Here is a 14,790-nt window from a genome sequence, read left to right on the forward strand (position 1 = left end):
AGAAAACTATACTAAAGGTAATGGGTGGGTGTTACCTCTTTACTCTTACCCACCACTGTTGCACCATTGATTTCAAACATTCCCATACAATTACAGTATTGAATTTAAGAGTCACTTAGCACTGTCTCTGAAGCACAGCAAGCTGCTGTCGCTCATCGGTCGTCGATCCGATCTCTCCAGCATCAGCCCTGAGGTTTTATTGGCTTCTACGGCCAGTCTAGGGTTTTTTTTTTTTTTTAGTTTTCAGAGCCTCTTTTAGCCATTTTATGTCTTTGATGCCTCCCTAGACCGGGGTGTCCTCTGGGGGATGTTTCTCCCGTCCTCTGGGAGCCGTTTCCTTTAGCTGGTCTCCATCCATCTAGCCACTCTTGCGCTGATTCCGGAGTATCGAAGAACCACGTCTTCCTCTCTGCTTCAACCCACAACGGTGCTGGAAAAATGTTAGTATTTTTTTAAGTAGAGTATTTTAGACCCTTGTCTGTAAGCCTGCTTTTGGCTCCAAGGAAAGAACGCCTCTGCTTTTGCACATTTAATGTAAAGTTGGGGAAAAAAGTCACAACACTATTCTTGATTCTAATAGGTGGAGCGGTGCGGGCCATCTGTAGAACAGTGTCTCGGTCCTTGAAATTGAAGAGTCTCGCCAATAGTGGCCTCAGTGGGGCACCGGGTTTTAGTCTGCCTCCCGGGACTCAATGGGCCCTCTCCACCAAGAAAAAATTGGATAGGTTCTTGGGCTGGAGATGTTTGGTGATTAGTTCTTCGATGAAGAGGTCTAGCGTGGGTCCCTCTGCTTGCTCCGGCACTCCGAAAATTCTTAAGTTATTGGGGCGAGACCTCCCCTCATACTCGTCGTTTGTTTTCCATTGCTTTTTGGCCGCTTCGTCGTTTTGGAATTCTGGCAGAGGTCCCTTGTGATGGCTTCCATTGTTTTGACCTTGTCAATCATCTTCTGGAGGTCAGCCCTGATAAGTGTCACTTCATTCGTTATTGAATCCATTCTGCTTTCGAGTGACGCACGCACACCCGTAATGGCGTCCATTATTTCTTTCAGTGATGGGTCGTTTGGGTCTTGTCGCTGTGTTGTCTTCGCCTTGGCTTTGGATGCTCCGTCTGTGTCGGCCGGTTTGGAGATGGCATATTTTTCAAGCTTGGTTTGGTGGGTGGTCTTTGTCCCTTTGTTTCCGGACATTGCTCTTCCTGAAGATTCAGGGGGAGATAGGAGCGTAACTTTTCTGTAGTGCCCTGTGTCCCCTAGATACAGCCCGCTGCCCGTCTGTGGAGCAAGGAGTCTGCTAGCCCCATGCGGCCTTTCGGGGGTCTCCTAGGGGAGTTTTCTCATGGGCGTGAAGGTTTTGATGGGCTCCCCTCCGGTATGTGTCTAGTTTTCATCCGTTGACTGTTCAAGTGTGGAGTTTCGTGGTGATTAGAGCACTGGGTCGAAGCTGTGTCATTCAAAATGGCACAGACCGCCACGAGAGTGATGGTGAGACTCCCGGGGTGGGAAGTCGCAGACAGGACTTCTTTTTCGAGCTTTACCGGATCATGGATGAGCGTCCGTCATCTGTCTTATTTATTGCTTGCCGAAAGGAGGGCTTACACAGACATCACAGGCACAGAGAGCGCAGACAGAGGAGCTGAGATGGTGCCTGCAATACGTCTCGCCCCAGGTATGGCTAATGCTGACTGGGGTATTCTCCTATGGCTGCAACTCCCCTGGCTGCCACCTCAAGGCTGTAGGGAGAGGGCCAGTGTGAGGGAGTGTTCCGGCACCCTCCGTGGCCGCTTCCGTCAATTTCGGTGCCTCACGTAGGGCGTGTGGTTCTGGCTCCCCCCCCCAGCTGCCTCGTCGTCCTGTCTTCTGTTTCCCCCGTCGGGGTCTGGATATCTCTGCAGTAGCGCAGGTGGCGTGTGCCCGCCGCTCACAGCAACAGGATTATGAGCCAGCGCTTCGAGTCGGGAGTATATTCACATGACTCACCAAGGACAGCCGCTACAGCATTGTTCGTCCGCCCTGAGCTCTGATAACTATGTGAGCCTGCGGCGCCTGGCGGCAGTTTAGGCCCCGGTGTGTTCCGCAGCCATGCTCTGCTATCCGCTGTGTTGCTCGGCTCACGACCACCCCGCTGAGTTCTTCGTATCGATGGCTATGTTTCCTGGTGTATGGCAGGATTAGTTAAGCGGATTAATGGGTGGTGTAGGTTAGAGGCTGCAGAGCTCCTCTAACTCGCGTCCATCTTTCCCGATGCTTGGACACGCACCTCCCTTAGGACAATACAATTCATTTAGTATGCACATAGGTCTGCGTGATGGAGTGTTAGAACACTGCACTTTACCTTTTTCAGCAAATTTTCTATAAGTTTTACTAAACAATTTTTAATATCCATTTTAAAAAAACAAAAAACTCTAAGTGTAGAGTTGCTCTACGTTTTCCTACAGTTAAATGATGGAAAGGTTTGTTATCGGGTGGGAAGTTTTCTGCACTTTTTAGTCAGAATACTTTGCTTTTATAACCAATATTCGTATTCAGTTTGTGGATTAGGTGCATGTGAAAGGTATTTTGTAATTATCTATTTTATCTGCACGCACTTCTATGTATGTCTCTGACATGCAATAAAAGTTGATTGATGATATTACCCTATTGCTTACGCATGCACACAAGTCATTCCCACCCTATAGCTCACGTTAGGCTTAAATGACGCATCTCCAGGCACCCAATTCAAAACACTCCTGGACTTAAAGAAGAACAGAAGAGGACTAGACCTGATGTCTGTGACCTTAGAGGAGCCCTTGAAGGTCTGAACATGCATCCTCTTAGACCAAGGACAAAGAAGTAGGCTCTATGTGACATAAGGCTGGCCCCCTCTTAAAGTTCCAGGGACACACAAGCTACAAGAGGCCTCTTCCTGCAACTGTCAAACTGACTAGTGGCAATTGGACCTGAAATGGCCCCTGCTATTGGGCTTTGCCTTGACACTCTGAGTCTCTTAGGGCTTTCTCTCATGTCATATAAGATTTAGAAGTGTACGCCTATGGTGGATTACGACGTAAAGGCCTAATGTCAAAAGGTAAAATCTGTGAGCAGGACTAACCTGGCAGGTGTATCCAACCCGAACCCCACCGTGGTCAGCATGATGTGCTACATCCCAGTCTATTGCGATGATTGGCTATTGTTGGCACTTTATGCTTCCTGGTGCTATTCCTACTTAGAACTTTAAAAACTAATTTCTCTGGTTCCCCCGTTGGATTTTTGTCATTTTGGTGTCAGTTTGTTGACTAATCTTTACTCTATTTTTCTAAATAGATTTAGGATTGTTATTGTGTCACATTTCAACTTTATTAGTTTTGGTACTGCAGAAATACTTTACACATTGCCCTCAGTTAAGCCTGTCTGCTCTGTTCAATAGCTACCATGCTCTGTTCAATAGTTGCGCTCAGGTTAATTTAGTGACTTTGAGGGTTCACCGTGACAAGAATTGTGGTTGTTCCTTAAGGTGAGTAGTCACGCATCCTAAATATTATCAATTTATTACATGAAGGTTTTGCATTTTTAAGTGAAACTAGCACCTAAAGCTTTAAGTGCCAATTATACTCTATGGTCACTGTAGACCGAGGCCTAACTGCACTTTGCCACAATAGATTCTGATGCTGGATACACCAAGTGGGACAGCACGGTCAAGGATTTTACCTTCAAATACAGTTTGCAAATTGGAAGTCAGCTTCCCTCAGTGAGGCAAGGCAGCAGGCTGTATCCTGGAAGTTCTCACCGAAGTTAGACAGGTGCTGAGCGAGTTTCTGCTGGATTTACACTCTGAAACGGCGCTCTCATTTCTTCAGTGGGACAAGGGGGCACGTGGTATCAGAAGAGGGCTTCACAGGGACAGATACTTACTCGCAGTGGGCCCGCTGAAACTGATTTGTTGCTGGAGCGAAACTCCATGTGGAATGACCCGTTACTTCACCCCAGAGAAGTCCCACCTTCGGCGAATCAACTCTGGTGGTTCGTCCTGGTCCTCTGGTAGCTTGAAATCAGAATGTTTCCACTTACCAAAACATTGCCAGAATTAAATCTAACAAAAGGGTCACAGAGAAGGCGATGCGTCAATTCTTCCTGCGCTCCGGTTCCGATGCGACAAGATGGCGCCTCGATGCGTTGCGACGATCCGGTGTAATGCGATAAAATGGCGTCTTTGAAGCGATGCGACAACATGGAGGCGAGGAGTGCATGTCCGACTGCCGTTCGGCCAAAACGGTGGTTTCCTGAGCTGTGACAGGCCCTGCAACAAGCTTCTCCGGTGATGCAACGGCACCCTCTGTGGCGGCGGCAAGCTTCTTCGGTGATGCGTCAGCGAACAGCGGCGGCGGCACGCTTCCTCAGTGATGCGACGGCAACTGTGACATGCTTCTCCCTCGTTGCATCGCACTTCCAGCTCCCAACAGCAAAGGACTAACACACAGTTACAGGCACTTCCTGGCAGGTCAGAACTCCCAGCAAGGAAGTATAGGGAAGCTGGGGGTGAAGTCCTTTTGTTCCTGGGACTTTAAAAACAGGAGGCCAGCTCTTCTCAGGCCCTTGGAGACTTTTCTTCAGATGGACACAACATACAGCAAAGTCCTTCTTCAAGCAGGGGACACAGCACACAGCAAAGACCCTTGGCCCTCTCCTCAGTAGAAACAGAAAACTGCAGGCCAACCCCAGACCCACAGCAAGGGCAGTACTTCTCCTCAGTCTCTTCAGTTGTCCTCTTTGGCAACAGGTTCCTCTTGATCACGAAGTAGTCTAACTTTCAGGGGTTTCAGCTCTACTATTTATACCCCAAAAGTCTTTGTTCTCTATGTGTGAGGGGTCCTGGACCCAGTCCAAACCAGTTCTGGGTACACTCTGCCAGTGCACAACTTCTTCCTTTGTTAGTGTGGGCCAGAGTCATCAGACACCCCGCAGGAGGTGGAGCCAGCATTGTGGAAGGCAGGCACAGCCCTATGCAGGCCCAGGTGCTACTCCTCCCACCAATCCAAATGCAGATTGGACTATTCAACCTAGTGCTGACCCACCCAGACTCCTGGAGCCACCCCAGCCCCTGTCACTCTCAAACCAGACAGTCAATCCACAAACAGGCAGAGGCACACAGAAAGGTTGAACAAGAAAATAGCCACTTTCTAAAAGTGCTATTTTGAAACACAGAATTTAAAAATCATCCTTCCTAAAATATGTGTTATTAAATTCTGAGTTCAGGGATTCCAGACTCCAAGTTTCTATCTCACTCCTACGGGATGATATGCAGGTAAACATGTTACACAGCATTCCCCATTCTGTCCTATGGGCAGAATTGCCTTTCAATAGTGAAAAACGAAATTGGCAGTATTTCACTATCAGGACGTTACACACACTAGTACTTGTCCTACCTTTCACATACACTGCACCTTGCCCAGGGGGGGTACCTTGGGCCTACCATAGGGGTGTCCTAGGTGTAAGAAAGGGTAAGGCCTGGCAAATGGGTACACTGGCCAGGTCGACATGCCAGTTAAACTGCTCACAGGCACGGCAGTGGCAGGCCTAAGACCTCTTTTCAGGGCTACTTATGTGGGTGGCACCATCAGTGCTGCAAGCCCACAAGTAGCATTTGAATTACCAGCCCTGGCACACTTAGTGCACTTTACTAGGGACCTACTGGTAAAGCAAATATGCCAATCATGGATAACCAAAAAAACGGGGACTGATTCAGTTAAGGAACCTAGAGGCTAGAATCTGGTAAACATTAAAATATAATCATGGATAACCAATCACAATAACAATTTACACAGGGAGCACTTGCCCTTTGGCACTGATCAGCAATGGCAAAGTGCCCAAAGCATCTAAACCAGCAAAAACGAAAATCAGCACAGTTTAAAAAATACAGGAGGTAGAGGTAAAAAGTCAGGGGTAACTACACCAAGGATGCCAGGTCTAATAAGATCACATTGAGCTATTATGGCAGCCACAAGAAAAAAAAACAGAATTCACTTACTAACATCTTTTTCAAGTACACTCTGCTGCATAATTTGTTCTGGACATGACTCCATCATACTTACTAACCCACCGCTAATGAACAAGAAATTGCTGCAGAACACAGTGTGTTGAAGTTACATTGAAAATCCGCCTTCAGATCACTACCAGCTAGAGATTCAGATTGAGGATTGTGAACCATAGTCACACCTCGCATAATTTGCGCGGCAATCAGAGGATGTGGTGCTGCAGCCAGAGCTACAGACTTAGGAACTGGGGAACCAGATTCAAGTCATGGCATCGGTTTAACATCCTGTGGTTCTGGGCAAATAACTTATTCTCCTGTGCCTAAAGAAATTCATGTGACCTTGTGTAGTGTAACTGGGGCTTACGTGATTGCTCCGAAACCTTCGGATCTAGTCTACGTAAAACTGCAAATACATATATAAAATCACACAGAGTAAGCTTCTATTGTCATCAAGGAAGCAGACCTTGGGCTGGATGAAAGAGGTAACCAACAAGTCCAGTAAACACTGCACAAGGCTATTTCAGGGATGTATTGCCTTATCTTTTGTGTCTTTCTTTCTTTTTTTTTTTAGTAAGTTAAGCAAAAGCTCTAAGCATGAGAATAACCTTGTCAGCCTCTCATTGCTTCCACATCATAGAATGCATAGTAGTATGTTGGGATATAGTGATGCCAGATGACGCTAAACTTTATTTGCAAACAAAAATACTTTTAGTTAAAAATGTGCAAAGCCTATGTTTAAATAAATACATATACTAAATGCAAAATTTGTAGTCGGTATTTATACTTTATTATAGGTGTAAATGTGAAATAAAAGGGCTAACTTAAGTAGGCCTAGCTGCCGGTGCCATGATAACTGAAAAATAATGTATAAACACTGAAAGGACTGTTTTTTCACAGTGAATAGTTGTTTAAACACAATATTTTTCTCTCTTTTTGCAAATGTTGTAATTTTCCAAAGGTTTTCTGTTAACTGGTGAATAAACACTAGTTTTGTATTAAACAACTGATAGTAAGGTTCACATCAGGAGGAGAGGAGTCAACAGAAAGAATTAGTCATGAGAAGAGCAGTTTGGACAACTGAATATCAACAATGTAACATTTCTTGCACTAGTGTATAAACACTATTGTACCAGTTTGAGAAAATAGGGAGTTTTTCTCTTCCCAGGAATTTACTCAAATTCTATCGGAGGACTTATCAGACGAAAGAAAGTAATGGTGCAACATAAAATATTGTGTGTTTATATTAGCGCATGTTCATGGAGTAGCAGCGAGATTCCGGTTTCTTTCTCCGACACTGTGACTGGAGACTTGCTTTTGAGTTTGATGCCTTTTCTTCATAAGAGGCTGCTTATTTAGATGTAACTGATTGTCTGCTGAATTTTAAGCTGAGGATACTTTCCAGCTGATTATGCAAAAGCTTCATGCTTGTGCAATTGACTCGCTCATCAGTACTCTTTATGGGTATCTGAAATGACACCTCATTATTTCAATTTAATTTAGATAAGGGAATTTTCCTTAATTAACACACTTGCTGTATTATTACAATATTAACTGTTATTTTAACAAATGTTGTATTCTATTTTATAATCAAATATCGATTGATGTATTATATTAACTTTTAATGCTGAAATCTAAAGATTAATACTTAATGAATAAAAGATGAAAAACTAAAAGAATTGAAAGTAAAACTAACTCACATTAACTCTTTTATTGACTGAACAAAAAGTATTTTACTATTTAACATGTTATTGGAGAAAAAAAAAAAGAAAAAGAAAAAAAGAAATTGGACTGATGTGGATGATGGCTTCTTACTTCTCCTTGTCGATGATCAAAGGTCAATACGACCAGTGTTGTGGGGAAAATTATTGAATATACCCGCAAATTAAGGTATAGAAAACCCCGCTCCATCACGCCTTTTATTCACCATTATGCACCACATAAATCACTGATATAGGTTGAAGACAGCTTGTCGTCATTGCATTAAGGTGGCCTGATGAAGCAGGCGCTTTATAAGTAACCAGCACGACATGACATTATGCCTTCCTTCGCCTTTCTGTGGCATCCCTCTTCTCTTTTTGCACAGCACTGTGAAGCAAACCATGTTGCTGCAAGGTAAAACACAAAAGCTAACAAAAACTACACGCCAAAAGTACTCTAGACCAGTCCAGCACTATCTCCCCCACACACTCACAAATGTATTTAAATCTCTATGTAAACTATCAGTGCTTTAAAACCGTGTAAGCACTGATATGTTGCATCTGTGCTTGCAAGGGAACGCGTACCACTGATTTGATTGGTAGCAATGTCCCTTAAGACATGTCCTTGGTATAAACACTCAAAAAAAAAAATACACACATTTTGTCGCCTCTATTCATAAAAGAGTCAAGTTGTAGAAACATTCTAATCCACGTTTGACTTACAATTTGCTTTGGTACTATACAGGGAAATGTTTTCCTAAATTACCAATTCTAAAACTAATGGGCATGATGCCATAATAAACCTACAAAAGGTGTCAGATTGGCTTATACAGGCATGCCAAGTGCTAAAACTCCCCACTAAGGTTTTTGGCTACAGTAACTACAAGGCTTTTGTGACAATCACAGAGCGCAGTACAACAAATGGCAAATAATTTATTAAGGAAATAGAATAGGTGTTACATACCAATGTACATGTTTGAATAAATAACTGTAAAACAATCAATACATATACACATTAAAAAAAGAATTATTCTTGGTTAAAACATATGTAGAACTGTACAATTAATTTTCACTGGTTATCCCACATATATTTACATATTTATACAGAACTATTTGAATTGTCAAGCCCCATGTCATAATAAACGTTAATCAAACTTGACATTTAATAAGAGCTGCCTCATAATTTTGACATTGTTCTTAGAGCCCCTATAACCCTAGGTGTATATGTGTAATCAAAATCTCTCTTGAAACACTACATTTTAACGATGGTTAACATATTAGAAGGCCATAAACTATTGTTAATTACCTGCCCTGCGATGATGTGCCAGACCTGAAACCGATGGCACATATTAACGGGAAGGGCAATTGAGAGCAATTAATGAAAACCAGAAGCAAGGCAATACCAGACAATAATGGCAGTAGACAAGAAAACCATGTCTGCTTCATGTCCCTGCCACTAAGCTTAGAATGCAAACAGACAACAATTGTTGGTGTCTACACTCTAAGCTTTCTGATTGGCTGATTGAATCCCAGCACCCCATACCAGGTGTTAATGGAAGTTCTAGATCATAAATGCATCTCCATCAGAGATCTTGCTGAATATCACTTAAAGCACTGGTAAGCCTTTTGATTTTCTCCTCCATTGCCTTCTTGCTATGGGCTGTTTCACGCAGAAGTTGACGCATTTCTTCTTCCACTTGGTAAACCTAGATTAAGATTGAAGTGAAATAGCATATCATTAAGGCACATCGTGCTACCAGAGTCTGTTCAGCTAACTCTTTTATATTTTGCTAGTCATGTTTAAACAAAGGAGCGTAAAGGAAATGAGACGGTGTTATACTGGGGGAAAAACCTGATAATAAAGCTGCATATCTAACTCAAACACGCATTCTTACAATAACAACTTTAATATGTACAAACTCCGATATCATAACTTGTTAAGGAGGGAAGAAACATGTGGACATTGCAGCTGAGTATTTCTAGTTAATATGTTCCATCACAAATACTGGTTTAAGTAGTCTGACTTTTCATTCTCAGTCCTTTATAGTCATTGTAGTTATTCATGCATTTCCTTAAATTGGGCTTTAATGCAAATCCAGACACACATTTTTGCTATGTAAGGAACTCAGCAGCAATTTTATTTCCAGGAGCTGCATTAGTGCACAATACGAAGAAACGTATTAATAGCTCATGAATTATACCGATGACTATTAAGAGTTGCACTGAAACAAAATGTGAAAGAATGCATAACTATGCAAACAATTAACATAACCATAGTTCATTTGGATGTGTACATATTTGGTCTTTCAAGCAAAGGACTGGCGACTCCAATCAAGAAGAGGAAAAAGAAAGCACGGTGTCCTAGGTCTGGGGGTGTTTCTCATCCACCCAATGGGAACGTGTTAATAAGTGAAGTTGGAAGCGTTGTTTATTCTTGTTCAAAGCACCCACGACCGGAGCCATCCAACCGTGAAGAATCCAACGTCCGGAATGACGTTAGTAAGGAATCTTCACAAGTGGATGACAACGATCCAGAATGCAGGCAAAGAGAATACATGAGTCGCGTGAACCCATGCGACTCTAAAAGACATAGCATGAATATAGTAAAACATCTCTATAACAGAACGCCAAAGCGTCTGGCTTTAAAGGAATTCTGTATGGTAAAGTGAAAAATTACAAGTAAATAGCATGGGAAGGGAATGTGTCTGTGTGGAAGCAAAGAACTGTAGAAAGATATTGGTGTAGGTTAAAAGGTCAGGAGACAGTTGCACTGTCAAGCTAGACCTAAACATTCATGTAGGTTAATGACTGCCCTCCATCCATCTGTGCTGCTGCCTAGGGAAAACACTATAAATGATCTAGTTCTCTAAGAAACGTTAATAGCATTACAATGTCGTGTGTGTGTCCCTGGAAGCTCCAGCTCAGGCAGCTGGAAAAAAAAAACCTGCTGTGTGGAGAGCAAAAACTTTTTTGTGGAAGCACACATCTTCTGCCCAATGAAAACATGTTATCCTGATTTCCAACATGTGGGCGGAGGCAAAGCGCCTTTCTCATGAAGCTCACACAATTGTTTGGCGACAGCGACGCTGTCATGTCAGACCATAAAAACGTAAATGTGCGGAAAGTGACCTGCAAAGTTTGTGAGCAAGAACTGGTAATTCAGAAAATAAAGAGGATGTTATGCTAACACTAACAGGAAACTCATTTTTGCAAAATTAATAACTTTGCCCCCTTGTGACTAATTTGTGGCAAACTTCGGAAAAATACACTACCATATTAAGGCTTTCATCCTGCAAATTGTATTGCACATTAGTTGAAGGAAGGAGGGAACTTTACAAATGGGGCGGCTCAAAATGCTGTGTTTAAACATGGCAATCAACATATCTTTATTGCGATGTCAGTTTTTAGGTCGAGCCTAAGCAGCGCTTGCGCTGTAGGCGTCTGTTGTATCTACTTTGTGTAATCTGATTCCTCCTTTGCTTAGGAATGGATTTTTGTGTGTGGTGGATGAGGAAGTGTAAGACAGATGTGCATTTCTTTTTGTTTGTTTTATGATGGCAGCTCCAAATAGCTCAGCAAGTCCCTTTATTGCGATGTCAGTTTTTAGGTCGAGCCTAAACAGGGCGACCTGTTGTATCTACTTTGTGGAGTCTGACTCCTCCTTTGCTTAGGATTGGCTTTTTAATGTGTCATTTAAAAATTGTAGCCCCCAATTGGCTAATGGTTGGTGCATGTGACACCTTTTTTTAAAGTTGACTACCCGGGTGTATTGCCGCAGGAACGAGCAGCCACGTGCACGCAATCCCTGCCTTTTGATTTCTAGTGCAGTGGTGTCTTCTGCATTGCTGTCTTGTAGCGTGCACTTTAAAGTGGCCCTGGGGCACAAGCAGGGACCGACTAAAGTGCTCCTGTATTAGGACGCACTCTACCGTCTCCCTGGGGCACAAGCAGGCATCCCTTCTGGCGTGCCTTTCTCGTTTTCTGTCCGTGTGGAGAAGGGAACAACTTGTGTCCCTCCTTCCACTGGTTTCTCTTTTGTTGTGCAGCGTCTGCAAAAAGCATTTACAAAGCCAGTGTGTCATCAAGGCGAGGCCAATTTGCATTGCTGGTAAATCGTTTGTACAGTAATTAGGTAAAGATGTCAGCTATGTGGTTCTTCAGTTACATGGTGGATGTGCGTTCAAAGCTCTGCTGGAAATTATGTTTAAACGGTACGGAAGGGTATTGTTAAATGTTCTTTTCAGTGGCTTCCTTTGATATGTTCACAGGAAATGTCCTTAGGGTACTTCATATATTTGTGCCAATTTTGGGGCACATTATTTCTGTATACTTCGGGAAATCATGTAAAAAAAACATGTTTACATTTATGAAAGAAAAATGACTAGATAAGGTTTTGCAGAAGATTGTTTTTGCTACAGGAATTAAAAGCGCTGCAATGTATATTGATTTTTTTGTAGCAAAATACGTCTAGACCATTAGTGTTTATTTTCACTTATTTCACGTGAACTTCAAACTCCGCAAATACACTTTCTGCAAGCGATTTTTTTTACCATCATACAAATATGTGTTCCTGGGAATTACTGCTTAGGAATTAATTTGATTATCGGTGTGCCTGTTACAAATGCCTAAAATAACGGAGATGCTCTACACAATCTAATGCGGCTAATAAACATGAATTAGGACCTCATTACCAGTGCAAGTGTTCCTGTTGGAATACCTCATGCGGGAATACCAGGCATATCATGTAGACCTTGGTGCTACTGCTCTGATTCTGTGCATGCAAAACTGGAGTTCCGGGACCTTTTCAGAATTTTATTCCACCAGACTTGACCTGAAGGATATGTTAGTGGAGAACGATGCAGTGTTGGTACATGCAGAATTAATACAATAGTCACAATAGTTCAATATGATATTGAGAGGCTGCTTGTAAGGAGGGCCTTAGCATAAGACAAACTGCACATCATACAATGCCAACATATTTTGAACATTATTTTGAGAGACTAAAAGTTTATGAATTTCCAGTGACAGGTCAAAGCCTTTCCCTTCTCCTCATGTATTACATATGTTCTGTAAGTACACCCTCGAAGATTTCAGGAATCTTGTTGATAACTCAGATGTCACCCACAGCAGCCAAGATCTCTTTACAGAATACTAAGTGATTAGGGCTTAACGACTGGCCGTCGTGTTGGAATACATCACTTGAACCCATTTGTATTAAAATCAACATTTTTGGGGGCGTGGCCGAGAGCGTCAAGATGGCGGTCGCACCTTAGGAGTGCTCCGGACCCCTTCGTCATCTGCTCTGAAATCGCCTGCTATCAGGACTCTAGTGACCCCTACAATCCTAGATCTGCTCACCTGGAAGTCCGGAGGGCCTCATTACTGTGCTGCCTTGCGATCCTTGGGCAGCGGACGCCCCTCTCTCCCCGAGCCGTCTCGCGGCCTTTCAAGATGGCGGATGCCGCCGCGGCTGTTAGCTCCTCGCCCGGCCTCAGGCTTTGATCGCGCCGCTGTGGAGCGCGCTGAGTGGCCTGGCCTCCTGCGGCCATCCGGCGCGACTGGGGATTTGCCTTCACTGCTCGGTGCAGCCCGCCACCGGCTTGACAGTGGCCTGAGAGACTGCAAGCCCTGCGCTAACAAGCTCCCCCTGCCTCTTGGGAGCCTGGGTCTGCTTTGAGTCTGCCTACTTGGCTTGGGGTGATGCCCGAGTCGTGTCCGCTGCCCCCCGGCGAGCTCGTAGACCCGCCTCCCCGCTGGAGAGGCCGCCGCCTTGCTCTGGTCTGTTCCCGGAGGCCGGCCCGGCTGTCGGCCGGGCGGTGGAGGGGGCTGCTGTCTGGGGCCCTGCCGGTGATCCTGCGGCCGTTGGAGGTAGTGGTGGGGCCGCGGAGACATCCTGAGGGCCTTGGCCTGGGCAGTGACGGTGTCTGCGGGCTGCTGACGGACCCCCCCCCCACTTCAATGCTGGCGGTTGTGAGGTGAGGAGGCGGACGGGTGGCTGTGGGGACGTGGGCCTCTGTGAGGGGAATCGGTCGTCTGTCGGGTGGCAGGGGAGGAAGCGTGCGAACCTCTGGGCTGCCCCATGCCCCGCCTGGGCCTCTTCCAACCCCCCTCCTCCCCACCCTCGGGGATCCTCGACTGCCATCTCGGGCAGTGGCGCTTCAACTGCCGGCGAGGGCCTATGACCGGCCCTACAGATCTGCACTCTTCCCGCGCTTGAGGGAGGGCCTGGCGCTGGCCCGGCCTGCCTGGGCCTCTCCTCAACCAGTGCACCCGCCTGAAGCGAAGACACTAGGCTGCTGCAGCTGCCAGGGGCTTTGAATCGGCCGCACGGTTCGGGCGGCATGGGATCCTGGTTGCGGGTCCCACCACTAGCTCCTGTCCCCACGACGTCCTGTTTACACCCTGGTGGCTGACCCTTGCCCCCCTACTCTGCTGGTCCATAGGCTGTCGCCACCCCCTTCCTCCACGATTCGCCGAACCTGGCATTGTTCTGTGGCTCACTGGGGCCCCCGTAGAGACTGATCGGACTGGCACGGGTGGCGAGGTCTGACTGTGCCCTGAGCCCCCCTTCCTTTTTCCATCCTCTACTCTTGCCTCCCGGCTGGCTGGACTGCCCTCAGGGATCCGTACCTCATTTCCGCCTTACCCGTGGGTCACCATGGCCCGGGACAAGATACCCAAGACCCCTGCTACCCAGACTAAAATAGATCGGTTTGCCACCGCTGAGGCTGGGGCTGCCGGTGGTCCTGAAGGCGCGGGTGCTCCCGCCGTGCCCGACCTTTCCGCCATCCTTCAGGCGATCCAGGCATCACAATCCTCAGTTGAGGGTAAGATCGATGAGGTCCGTGTGGATATGACCCTGATCCGACAGGACCTTCGCAACGGTAACACCCGGATCAAGGAAGCAGAGTCCCGCGTGTCTGTCGTGGAAGACGACGTCCAGCAGCTTAAACTCCAGGTGAACCGTCTCCAATCGCAGACGCAGGAACTCCACCGGCGGGCGGAAGATGCTGAAAACCACGCCCGCCGCAATAACCGCTGCCTGGTTGGCTTTTCTGAAGGTGTGGAACAGGGTCGAGCAGTGG

At 45.6% G+C, this 14,790-nt stretch overlaps 1 protein-coding gene across 2 annotated transcripts in view; it reads right to left on the bottom strand.

Moving 5' to 3' along the window:
- Positions 1-8,618: 8,618 nt before the first annotated feature.
- LRRCC1 (leucine rich repeat and coiled-coil centrosomal protein 1) overlaps positions 8,619-14,790 on the bottom strand; it is a 423,515-nt gene continuing 417,343 nt past the window's right edge. For both annotated transcript variants that reach the window (XM_085605344.1, XM_085605345.1), the window contains exon 19: positions 8,619-9,411. In XM_085605344.1, the coding sequence (XP_085461470.1) occupies positions 9,289-9,411 (123 nt within the window). In that variant the 3' untranslated portion in view covers positions 8,619-9,288. The remainder of the gene's footprint in view (positions 9,412-14,790) is intronic.

This window comes from Triturus cristatus, chromosome 5_1 (assembly GCF_964204655.1).
Source record: "Triturus cristatus chromosome 5_1, aTriCri1.1, whole genome shotgun sequence".
NCBI classification, from domain to species: Eukaryota; Metazoa; Chordata; class Amphibia; order Caudata; family Salamandridae; genus Triturus; species Triturus cristatus.